This window comes from Corvus hawaiiensis, chromosome 3 (assembly GCF_020740725.1).
Source record: "Corvus hawaiiensis isolate bCorHaw1 chromosome 3, bCorHaw1.pri.cur, whole genome shotgun sequence".
Lineage (NCBI taxonomy): Eukaryota > Metazoa > Chordata > Aves > Passeriformes > Corvidae > Corvus > Corvus hawaiiensis.
In genome coordinates, this window is record NC_063215.1 from 21,680,186 (window position 1) to 21,693,191 (window position 13,006).

The 13,006-nt window shown below is 34.3% G+C and overlaps 1 protein-coding gene across 16 annotated transcripts in view; it reads left to right on the plus strand.

Annotated features, from left to right (window-relative positions):
* Positions 1-13,006, plus strand: part of DLGAP2 (DLG associated protein 2) — a 466,127-nt gene that overhangs the window by 228,854 nt on the left and 224,267 nt on the right. For all 16 annotated transcript variants that reach the window (XM_048296314.1, XM_048296315.1, XM_048296325.1 and 13 more), the window contains one exon: positions 884-916. In XM_048296314.1, the coding sequence (XP_048152271.1) occupies positions 884-916 (33 nt within the window). The remainder of the gene's footprint in view (positions 1-883; positions 917-13,006) is intronic.

Consider the following 13,006-nt stretch of genomic DNA (forward strand, 5'->3'; position numbering starts at 1 on the left):
TCAGCATATTTGTTGCTGTTGGAGATGTCGTTTTTCACCTGAGGGTTAAAATGAAGATTTCAGAGATTTGTGATATAAAATACACTGTACTTTCTTGTTCTAGTAGGACTTTTAACAGTATATCAGAATTATCTGCCAACATGATTATATTCCCTGGAATTTCAATTGATTTTGGTATTTGGATTCTAAACAGTAGCCTTGTTTTACTGACTCCTGAAGCAGCTCGGTCTCAAGAGATACTTCAAAATATTTCCTCCATGTTTCCATATATTTGTACATTGTGCAAAAAAGATTTTAAGACAACCAGCTTCCAAATACTGGTGTGTAGATAAAATAGTAACTGCACATTTAGAGATTGTTTGTTTGTTATGATGGAGTTTTGTTGCCTTCGTTTCTATACTTGAATATTTTGCAGAGTATAACTGTACATTTGAATGACTGTTTGACTTCTCTTGCCTGGGAGGACTCGGGAGTATTTTATGAGAAAGGAATATAACTCTATTACTGTTTGCTACCTCCAAAAGTAAAATATTAGCAGGCTTAAACTTTTGATTTGAGTGACTATTATCACTGCAGTATTGTACATATAAAAATACAAAAAAGTCATGTGGAAACAAAAAGTCCTGCTACATGAATGCAATCAGCTGGTCCCTGAAGGTGATAGTTATATGAATGTAACTAAACATTTATATAGCTCTATTTTAAAATTCTTCCTGGAAAAATCCTTTTTTAAAAAAATTATTTTCCAGCTGTTAAGAAATGTGTGCTGAAAATAGAATTTCATTTTTTGTTCTAACTTCAAGTTCTCCAAGTTTTGTTATATTTGGATATAATTATGACATCTTAAAATAAAGAAATTATAATTTTCTCTTTTTCTTTGCAGAGTCACAGTGTACACTCTGTGGGGAGCCTGAAGGTGAGTGTGTTTTCCTACTAATATTTTTTAAAGCAGCTAGAGGTGAACACTTGAATCTAATGATACTTGTGCACAATAGATTGGAAATAGTACATGAATGACGGAAACTAATGAAAAACATTCTACCCTATGTTAGATACAAGAAAAGATTTGAATTAAGCTGAGTAAAGCACAGCACATGCTCCAGGTAGAAAATATCTTAAGGGAAAAATATTCCATTAGAACAAATTGAAATATTTACTTCTTATTCTTTTGTGTGTTTGTCAAACTAATTTGGCAGTAAGCAAGAGTGTAAAGAGACATTTAAGGACATCAATCTGAGCATGGAAAACAAAGAGATTGGACATAAAAAGAAATGAAAAATGTTTTTAGATTTGATACTACATTTACAGAGAGGTTAACACATTTTAGCAGGTGAGGTGAATAAATACTCCTTCTGAAATAAAGATAATTAAGCAGTAACTTACGCAGCTCAAATACGTATCCACATGACAGTGTTTGTTGGTTTGTTTTGTTAGGGTTTTTTCCAAGTGGCTAATTAAATGCCAAGATGAGACCCACATTTTACTTAAATGAATGCTGAAGCAATGAAATTATGATTTTTAAAGTAGGCTATTATTGAGGAAAAAATCTCTAATTTATTTATTTATTAACATTGGTGCTGTTTTAAAAAAAATGTTAAAAGGTTGGCCTTAGTTTGAAATCAACCACCTGGAGTCTTTCTAAGAAACAGAGTTCAAAATAGTCAATGTAAATCCTGGAGTGAAATATATGAACTAAAAAATAGGCTGTTTCCAAAGACATTCAGCTTTATATCTTGAATAGTTGCTGAAAAAGAAGTTTCAGCTTCTAATGTTTTATAAGTTTAGGAGGGAGAAGTTATTAAGATACAAAGCCTGGAAGTGGAAGGCTTTGAGACCTTGCATCTAGGGAAATAACTCAGTAAATTAAATAATAATTATCTCCTTCTCCTTTGTTATCTACTGACAAATAACTATTTTAGAAATTTGTTTTGACTGTATTCCTTTAATAAACAGTCAATTGTAGATTTTTTTAATTTTCTTTGTCCTTTATTTGATAAATTTATAATAGTACAGATACATGTATGAAAAGGAAAAATGAGATTGGTGTTTGTTTGCCTTTCCTGAGATATTTCTCTCCTGATAAGTTTGGCCAGCTGTAAAGTTATGCATTGGATTAGTTCTGTTTTATTATATGCTGTGTCTGCTTTGTAACAATAGTTCTCCTTTCTTTACATTACTGCTCTTTCATACCTCTTCGGTTTTGCAAATATTAATAAATATATATGGACTTTGTAAAAAGAGAATTAAAAAAGAAGGGTAATATTTTTTTTAACATTTATATGACTAAAAAGCCACAATCAAAAGATAACTAGAAGTGAACTTTCCCAGGAGTGAATGTCTTCTGGATCACCTGTCTCTCCTCTAAAACACAGTCTTAGTGGAATGCTAATTATTAATTCTCTTCCTCAGTTTTAAAAATATTGACATAAGTGTCATCTTTGATTAGTGACAAGACTTAGAATCTGAACTTTTTTACATGCCAGATTAGCACAAATTCTTATCTAGCACTGAACATTCACAGAAGTTTGATATGTGATTTTGTGATGAAGAAGCAGTTGCTCTGTAGATATGACTTTAGTTTTTAGAAGGCCATTCTAAGAGAAACTTCATATCTCTGTTGTATAAACCAAACCAAAACAAAAAAAACCCTCAAAAAATATCCTTTTCCTATGCAATGTTCTATAAATTCTATTGTGGTTTCATCATAGATAAGAGAAGGGAAGAACTGAAAAATCAAGTTTTTGCAGTGTTCTAGGTATAATTTCTGACTTTTCTCTGTAACCTTCTCCAGAAATTTGAGATACTTTGTGGCTTGTAGTTTGGATTTTTGGAATTTGAGGAAAATTCAGAGAATATCACTTAAAGTTAGATACTGTTTGCCTCCAAGTTCCTTTTTTTCCCCTTCCTTATCAGATAAAAAAACCCCAAAGTTCATTAAGTGCCTTAAAGTATTTCAGTATATCAAGGTGAATTTGCAGAGATACAGGACAGACATGCCACAGTGTAGTCCTCCTATACTAGTTTCCAAAGTGTTAAGCAGAGATTCATTTGAGAAATAGTAGATGTGGGGAAATCTCCCCGGCTTGGCTGAGAGGAAGACAGTGTTTCACATCTTATGTCTTCCAAGTTCCTCTGAAGCTGTTTATGCCATTTCTTGAAAGACCTGCAGGCAGCTAGGTGTGAGTTTCATGCTCTGCTTTCTGTAACAGAGGTGACAGAATGGAAGCATTTTGCAAGCCTCAAATTCTGCTTGTCAAATTGGTCAACTGTGGTCTCACTGTTCTTGTTACAGTTCATCCTTTTTCTAACCATCACTCCCCTTTCAAGACCAGTGGTTTTGTCCTGGATTATCTAAGTGTCATAAGAATGACTGTGTAAAACAGAGCTCTGTGCTGGGAGCGCTTTGCCAAGTTTTTAGCAGTTAGTGCTGCACTGCAGGAAGCAAGTGCATTTATCTGCATGCACATTGTTGCACAGGTGGGGAGCAATGTGGGCGCATATTTTGTAGAGTGAAAATGTATCAGATATGGAAGGAAGATATAAATTATGAGAGTAAAGATTTCTCATTTCAGTGTTTTTCCCGGGAACTTGTGGTTCTGCAGTTAAATGTGTCATGTGTCCTCCTTTTCATCTATCTAAAGAGAATGAGTTGGACAAAGCCGAAATCTCTGTTTGAGAGTAAGTCTTTTGTATGAGCTGCAAAGGCTTGTGTGTTCTGTTTCAAAAATCATGGGTTTGCTGTGTTATTGATAGTGTGCCAGCTACCATTCCTCTCAGTGTGGGATATTTGAAGACCGTCAGGTGTTTTTTTTATACTGCGAGGAAACTAAAGTTGCCAAATCCCGTTAGTGTGGCTACTTCAAGCTGATCCATCATCTGGAAACGCAAGAGCAGCAATGACGTTTTCAGAGAGGTGACAACAGCTACCTTTGGTGAAGAGATCTGCAGTTGACAGATTATGTTGTCATAGTAAACATTGTTGGGTTGTTCTTTGCTTTATTCCTGCTCAGATTTTAAGTGAGGACAGCATGTTACAGGCGTGTGCCTAGCTCAGTCTTTGTCACAGCTGAGGTACTCTGACACACCGGTGTAGTCATGAGAAGTTTCAGGAACAAGTATCCCCATTAATCCTCTAGCAGATGTTTCTGTTCTTTCTAAATCTTTGTACTTATTCACAGAAGGTTTTGGAAGGACTGTATGATCAAATTTAATTTTCTATATTATCAAAGCAGAAAACAAAAAAACTTTTGGTGGCAGCCAAGGTTTCAGTAGACCACTCTGTCTTCTCAAAGCCTATGCAAATGAAAGCTTTTCTTACAGGCATTTTTAATATCCTTCATAACTCCAGTAGCATCTTATTCTTTCTATAATTTTACCAGGCAATTCAGATTCTTCCTCAGTGTCTCAGATCTCTTTTGAGCTGTGGTATACACCCACAGTTTGAATTAAGTACACCCATTACTTTTTGCCAGTAACTGGCACAAGAACTGGTTGGGTTTGTGGTAGCAAACTTTAAATAGTGAGTCTTTTAATTAGTAAAAGAAATATTCTGTGCAAAATGAGACCTTAGAGGAGACCTATTTCTTAATGTATCTCACATTGCACATTGGGATTTTTTTCCTAAACTTGCTTTTCTCTTAATTTAAACAGTTAAGAGTTCATGCAGCCAATGCATAGATACTGCATGACTCCAAATATCAAAAGATTCAGAAACTTCTCACAATTATATTTCATCTGATAATAAATCCAGTTGTCAGAAGTTTAAGATGTTTTTTACTGTTGATTTAAATTTTTTGAGCTAAGATGCCCATATAATTTTGTCTTTCTCTGAGAAAAAATATTTGTGCAAAATTTTTAGCAGTTACAAGAATGCTAGCATATGTCACAGATTTACCTTTACAGAAGTTGATGTCAATTAATTGTAGAAGGATTTTTAATATGATTAATAGTGGAGGATGAATTTAATTTATTTTTATTCTGATTTTATTTAGTAAAAGAAGTTTTGAATGTTCTGAAATAAAAACAATTGTACTGTTTAGTTATATTTGCTCACATGATGCATAAAATATTTAGTAGAATTTGGGAAATACAGAAACATTAATAAATAGTTGACAATAGTAACAACAAAAAAACTCTATATTCCTTGATGAAAAAAATGTCTTTTTCAGAAATGTCAGTGTTAGACATGTGTTTATTTCAGGTGCTGTCAGCTTTGGTGCCTTCTGTGCTCTGGTTAGTGCTAGTGTGTTGGAGTTTGGGGGGAAATAAGTCTGGTTTTTTGATTTCTTTTTGTTGGCCTGTTTTATTTTGTTTGGTTGAGGGTTTTTGTTTGGTTTTGGTTTTATTTTTCCTCTTTAAATAAAGGATCTCGAGAGTAGGTAGTTCGAAAAAATACCCTAAACTTGGCAATATGTCTTAATATTGATGATATTCCATCCATGTAATTCTGGCTCTGAATATAAACATTTCCCCTGGTATCTCGTGGAAAACTATTGCAGGCATATTAATAACTCCAGAGAATTTCCTTAATCTTCATTTTGCTAATCTAAACATTTAGTAATCCACACTGAGAACTGACAGTTTTGCCGCTGCTGGCAATGACTTTCAAGAGTCCTGTAGTCTTAAGTTTTTATACTTCTGCTGTATTTAGTAGACCAACAATTACCAGTAATAAAATAAAAGTTGTCTGAGGAAGAAAAGTACATTTCACAACACATAATCCTTACATTTTAAGGAAACAATAATAGATAATAAAATATACTTTGCCTAATTTTAATATTTCTTCTTTTCCCGCTACTTATAAAAAAAAAATCACAATTTCTTCACATGAGAAGGTTTCTTATTTTGTATATGTACCATGAAATACTTAAATAGATTATGGTTCCTGCTATCAATATAATTATAATTCTTAATTATTACCTGAAGTGATTGAGACAATGCTGAGTTTATTCAGTCATGTATGAAAAATTTTATGTAAATATAGGGTCAAGGTCTTCAATCTTTCTGCTTTGATCTATTTGTACAGCAACACCTTGGTTTTCATAAGCAGACACATTTGTGTGCCTGTGTGAACTTCCTTGCTAGCATTTAAATAATAATAAATTAAATTACTGGTGGTATGAAACTTCCTCCTGATCCAAGTATTTTTAATAAACATTTTTTAACACTTTAGTTGCTACTCTCAAAGTGATTTGATTTGTCATTTTTATAGAAACTTTTTCAAGTTTCACAGAATTGTATTGCTGTCATACTCCATTGGGTAGTCTGTAAACATTGAACTTTCTTTTTACAAAAACATGCAAGTTAGTGTTTTTAAAAATAACCTGCAAAATTTGGAGATTATATGAACCTAAATTCTTTTTGTTTTTTTTAATCTCTTTCACTGGGCTAATGTGTGAGATTCTACTAATTAATTTCTTTAAGATACCCAGTTAGAGTATATTCACAATGGGCATTGTTCTTGGACTATAAAGTGAAGAGATGTGATGTATGTTGTGATTTTTAGGAAAGAGTTACAGTATTTTTTTCTTGAAACAATATTGAACCACATGTTGCTACTGTATTTTCGTGTTGCCTGTATTTAGGCAGACAGCAAGACTTGTCTACAGTATGTCTGCTAAAGATTTAGCTGCTGAAAAAGTTCTGTGTCTGGCTATACTTGAAATATTTGAAGATTCAATTTTGAGCTGATCATTCATATATAGTTTTAAAAGTTATATATGATATTATTAAAATGAATACTTTTGTCTATAACTAGTAATAAATCTGCCCATTTTATCTAGTTGAATTTAAATAGATAATGGTATATTCGAAAGCCTAGGTCCTATGTAAACTGAGTGTGAGATATGGTGATACTAATTTTGGTTCTTTTACAGGCTATCTTGTAGTTACTTAAGATAAAAATGTTTGAAGAAACAAATCTCATTTTGTTTTAAGAAAATAAATTATTTTCTTTAATAAAGTGTGTTCCAGGCCTTCCCTTAATTTATATTTGGAATAAATTAAATTAATTCTTCAGCTCTTTTTACTTCTCATATATACAGGAAACAGCTGTACTCAAAGCTACATTGTTATTCTTGGTTTTTTATCTGCTGATCCACTCCCCTGAGTTTTGCAAACCAAAGAAAAAAAAAAAGATTTAATTTAGATAAATCGGATGTAGTCCCAAATGCATATTCACTTCACATTATTGCGATTAAACAAACAAACAAAACCAAAGACAAGGACCATCTTCTCTCTTTTGCTCCAATATGAAAGAATAAGTGAAAAGCTGATTTGATTTCTAGGGATGAGGGGAGAAAAGTTGTCCTCAAAGGCTATAGTCAGCACACACTTAAGGCTTCATGCTTAATGCAGCATTAGAAATGTGAGTATTTCCTCTGCCAACACTGAATGAAGTTGCCAATGTAATTTGTTCCTGTAGGGGAGTAAATAGTCTCAGGACTGCAGTGTTTGCTGGAGTGGAGGCCAGTGCGAGTAAGGTCGGTGCAGCCTAGAAGATGCTGGTATTTTAAATTAACCGCTGCATAGAAGTAGATACGTATATACACACGCTTCTTTCTTCCATTTTTTCTTCTTTTGCTAACTGTTTAGCACATTTTCATATTACATGAAATGTCCTGTTTTGTGTAGTTGTTCTTATATATCAGATTGGTCTGTTGAATGTTAATTTCTGCAGGAAGATATTCCTCTTAAAGATGCTGTTTTAGATGTCTCATAAATGAAAACATTTCTTTTATAGTGTGAATGGTCTGTGCTTTCCCTCAACTTCTAATTTTCATGCTCTGCAACTCAACTGTAATACTGCTTTGTATGTATTTGGAGAAGATCTCTTTATGTTGAACAGTTATGTCTACAGAATATTGCCTACAGCTTCTAGCATACTTTATGTTTTAAAAACATACTTCTGCATCTTTGTAGGATAAGAATCATGGTGGATTTCTACCTAAACATAGAGATTTATTATTTTTTTTTAAAGGTGGTACATGTCAACATTCACTCCTTATTTAATTTACAATGGATTTGAACCAATAAAGCTGAAATAGCTGATATTATGGGTCAGATTTTTTTATTCTGCAGTATATAGATTGGCGTGGACAGTTTTCAAATTTGATTTGGCTTTCACCATATCACTCCCTGGGTCTGTCCTTTTGTCCCAGGCTCAGGGCAGGCTCAGATGGTCAGCCTGGCCTCTGCAGACACCTGCTTATAAGGAAACCTGGGCCTGCCTTAGCTTGCAGTTCTATATCTAACAGGAGCCTTGTGCTACTGGGGAATTTTCAGTATCTTTGTCCTTTTCTAGGAAAAGGTGAAGCTAGTTCTATATGTAAAGTTGAACATGAGTGAGATGCAAAATGCTCTAAGTGCCACTGGATCTTCTGTATGGAAGATTAAGTTACTGTTTCTTGATCAGTGTATAATTCTTCTGGGTAGAGGGAGAGCCTTAAAAACATCTGTGATTGTAAAGTTTGAGAAGCACAGCTGTAACAGAAAGCAAAAACTTCCATTCCTATCACCACACACTGCAAGCTTCAAGACTGAATATTTCCAATCCATCTCTGAAACCCATGCACAAATAAATTACCTTATTATTATTATTGCACACATGTACATATTTCATTCTGACCGAGCAGATCATGAATGATTTTTACTTTGATTCTAGATCATTAGTCTGAAAAGGTTAAGAAACAGTGCGCTAGCAAAGGAACATGGTTTTGAAGCCAAAACCTGCGTTAATTTAAAAGAGATTTCCATGCAGAAAGAATGCTGGTTTCTCCTAGAGTGTACATTTGCATAAATCTTAGATAACTTCTGGCAATATTCATCTCAACAATGTATGAAAATCCTGAGCTCTTACTTAGTGCAGAGCTACAACTGATACTGGTGGAAATCTTATGTAGAAAAACTGCTAGAACTTTCACAGCAAAGAACTTCAAGCAGATTGATTTAGTCTTCTGTACCTGCTGATTATTTTCCATAAGCTTTCATCACAATTTTAGTCACTGGAATCTTCTCACTCCTTATAAAATATTAAAGGCAACATTTTTCTATAATAATATGTGACAAAGAAATAGCTTTGAGTATGTGGTTGGAAATATTTTTTTTGTATCTGCTGGCTGACTGTTCATGAAAATGAAAAATATAATGACAGCAACTGTGTTTATAACAATTAGCTTATGCAGATGAATGTTAAACAAGCTTTTCAGTGCTGGTCTCTGAAAAATATTTCAGAAAAATCTTGACATGGTATTGTTTCCCTTACTGGAAAAATGCATTTCCAGGTGCATCGAGAGGCAGCATGTCCTGCACAGTGCAGTTCCTACCCCAGAGCTGGTTTTACAAATTTTAACCCCACACAATATAGCAGAAACTTGGGTCAGTGTGTTCTTTCCCCACAGCTTGTTTTTCTTGGTGTTACAAATGGACTGCCACTGAATGCCTCGGCATGCTTAGCAAAAGGAATAAACTCTTACATTAATGCTGCACAAAGGCCATGGTTCACTCTTTATTTGTTTTACCTAATGTAGCCCATGAAAAGATAATGGGACAAATGTGTTCTGTTGGATATAGGGCTTTGTACATGGTCCAACAAGTTACGTCGAAGAAAAAGATAATTTTGTTCACTGTTTGGAATGGACTCATTGTTTAATTAGAAACTTTGAATGTTGAACTTGGTTACACTAATGTCCATTATCAGCATTCCTTATGAGACAGATTAATTATTAAAACATGGAAATAATTTATCTTTCAGCATATGTGGAGACAGTAATCTCTTGGGGGTTTTTAGCTTGTGTTGAATTTTCATTATGCCATTACATTTTTTGTTTGTCAAGTATATAATAAGTGTCCTTTTTAAGAACTGAATATATGTGTTTGCAAATCAGACTCCATTCTTAAAATAAATAATAATAGATAATGAAGAAATAATAAAAGATAATTCCATCTCAACAGTCACTGTTCCTTACCAAAAGCATCCAAAACTAGTGATGAAACAACATTACTCTTGCAGATTATTGTAAGTTATGGATTTTGTGAACTGAAATAAGACTTTAAGTTAATGCCATGAATGGCACCATGGATATTTTATTTTTGCCTTTTCCTCAATAACCTTCAGTTCATCATATTGATATAGAAGAAAATGAATTCCCTTACTGATGAAAAACATGTGGGTGTTTTCTGTCTTCCTTCGTTTACTTTGTATTTACTGTGTATAAACTATGTTAAAAATAGTTTTGTGCTAGACATAGTGATTTTCACTTTTCTGCTGGTGAAGCATCTGATTAAGTGACTGTTTAACCACTGCAATATTTGCCTTGTACTACAGAAACAACAGGGAGGATCCGGAGGATATTCCTGAAGACAAGCCAAAAATGGCTTTTTTCTTCTTTATTTGGTCTATGCTAGCAGACTAGACACTTTATCATCAAGAAAAGTCCATGCAGTTCAAATTCTGGCCTTTTCTTCTGTAAGCTAAATCTGATTCTTGATGCCGTAAGGTTTATGTATGTGTTATGTTTTCTAGCTAGCCAGTTGCTGAGAGTTTAAACCCAGTTTGGGAGAGGAATTTTTGGAATTATTTACTTCATGTTGTAAAAGTGCTCTCATAAAAGGACATGTTATTACTGTCTCTGCCATGAGAAACTCTTTGCAGCAATCAATATATAATTTAGGAATCCTGCTTGATACCAAAGGTTCTCTGCCTGCAAAGGTTGGGTCTGAGTGCACTCCAAGTATGGGGCTTTTTTACAGTCTGTATATGAATGTCTTCATATTGATCTAAAACCTGTAAAAGGAAAATTCTTGCTTTAGGCAAAAGACTAGCAGTGAAGGGTTTCTAAGCTTCAACAGCCATAGATATAAATGCAGCTCCCACAAGACTAATGACAAGGACAAATTCAGCTTTCAAGGTTGAATTCCAGATGTTTGGTAAATAAGCAACAGATTCACTGACTGATTGAGGACTTCAGGTAGAAAAAAGATCAAATTCCACTTAACAAGGAGAAGCTGGAATTGGGGAGGAGAGATAAAGCTTTATATGGTGGGACAAGAGCAGAATTGGGGAAGCATAAAGAACATCTGAACTATCACCAACAGATAGTGATATTCAAGAGCAGTAAGAAACAAAGAAAGGGAGATCCCTCTCTGTGTTTTATTTCTATGACACAGTAGAAGCTGCTTTTCTTGTGCTGGATCATGGCTTAAGTCACAATAAGAGAAATGTGATTTATTTGCAGAATCTTTATAAATCTAATTTGTTTTTTAGTGTTCAGTGTCTTTAACCTTGAAAAGGCGAACTCAGATTACCCATAACCTGAGGGGAGACAGACATATTTATGATCCCCCAAACCAATATAGCTGAGCTTCAAGTTTTCATTCTGTGACATGAGAGTAGAGAGACCATGGAAGGAGATTAAACACACCCATTTCTCTTACTGGGAAAACCAAGTACAGAAGCATCATCTAGCACAAAAGATCAGATCTGGATGTGATAGAACATGTAACAGAAGAGGGACAAAGATGAACTTTGTAAGTGGAATTCCTGCTCTGTTCCATTGATGCAGGGGTTTTTTCCAGTCTCATAGCTTCTGGTGGGTTTACCACCTGCAGTGAATTTGGTCCCATTTTAGCATTGTAATATGTCTGTAGAAAACATTTGTACTCTGCTGATCCACATAGTACCTTTCTGCCATAATTATTTCAACATAGCAAATTCAGGACTTGATGTATCTGACTGAGTAGGATACACAAACTGAAATGATTAATGTGTTTGAAATGGGACAGTTAAGGAAATTTTGCACTAAGTTTTTTCTACAAGACAGATGATGCTGAATCCTTTGTGCCTGCATCTGTTCTCTATTCCTAACATTATCTTTTAGAAAGATCAGCCTCTGAATATGAAGACATATAAAGACTTGTACAATATATTTTAACTAGACATTGACAAATCAATCATTCCAACTCACAGCGGAAAGCAATAGGCAATTTGTTACTGTCTCCAAGAATGATGGAGATAACAGGAAGAAGAGTTGGAGGAGAATCCAAAGTGGAACACTGACAGAAACAGAAACAAAATGCAGCCCTAGCTGACTGTGTAGTCACTTACTATCCCTGCTGACTGATTGCAAGATCTTGCAGCAAAAATACAATTACTACTTGGTTCTAAATAACTTGCATTCTGTAGCAAACCTATGTTACCCTCACAACTGAAAATGAGATAACTTATTAACATATGATGAGTTACATTTACAGTTGAAACTTCAGGAACAACCAGTTCTGGAGATGTAAGTTCAGTACTTGGAATTAAAAAGAATAATGTCCCATATTGTATTCTGGGATACTGCTACAAAATAATTTTTTAAATACTAGGTCATATTAAATAATATGTTATTGTAGCTAAATTTAAAAAAAAAATACAGTCACTCTACATGGTTTTCAGTATATCTTTTTTTTTTTGTCAGAGGCTATTTCTTCCAGAAAAATCTGCTACCAGAGAATTAAGTGCTTCCAACGGAGAATTAGAAAAATACAATGAATCAACATTTGGATGTTTTTAAGGTTTAAAAGCTGTAGTAGTAAACAGTACAATTATGTAGCAAGAGAACAGTGTCCCATTGTAATCTGTTGTGAGTCAGCTGTGATCACATCACAAAATGCTCTGCCATTCAATAGGTATCTAAGTGACCACAGCAACAGAAGGCTCTGAGGCAGAACTTAACACAGCTAGTTTTAAACAGAATCACAGAATGATTTGGGTTGGAAGAGAATTTTAGATGATCTCGTTCCAACCCCACTGCCATGGGCAGGGACACCTTACACTAGACCAGATTGCTCAAAGCCCCATCTAACCTGGCCTTGAACACTTTCGGGGAAGGATCATCTGCAACTGCTCTGGGCAACCTGTTCCAGTGCCTCACCACCCTCATTATTGAGAATTTTTTCCTAGCATCTAATTTAAATGCCTCCGTATTCAGTATAGTAAATACGTAAGGCGTATACTCTGGTCAGA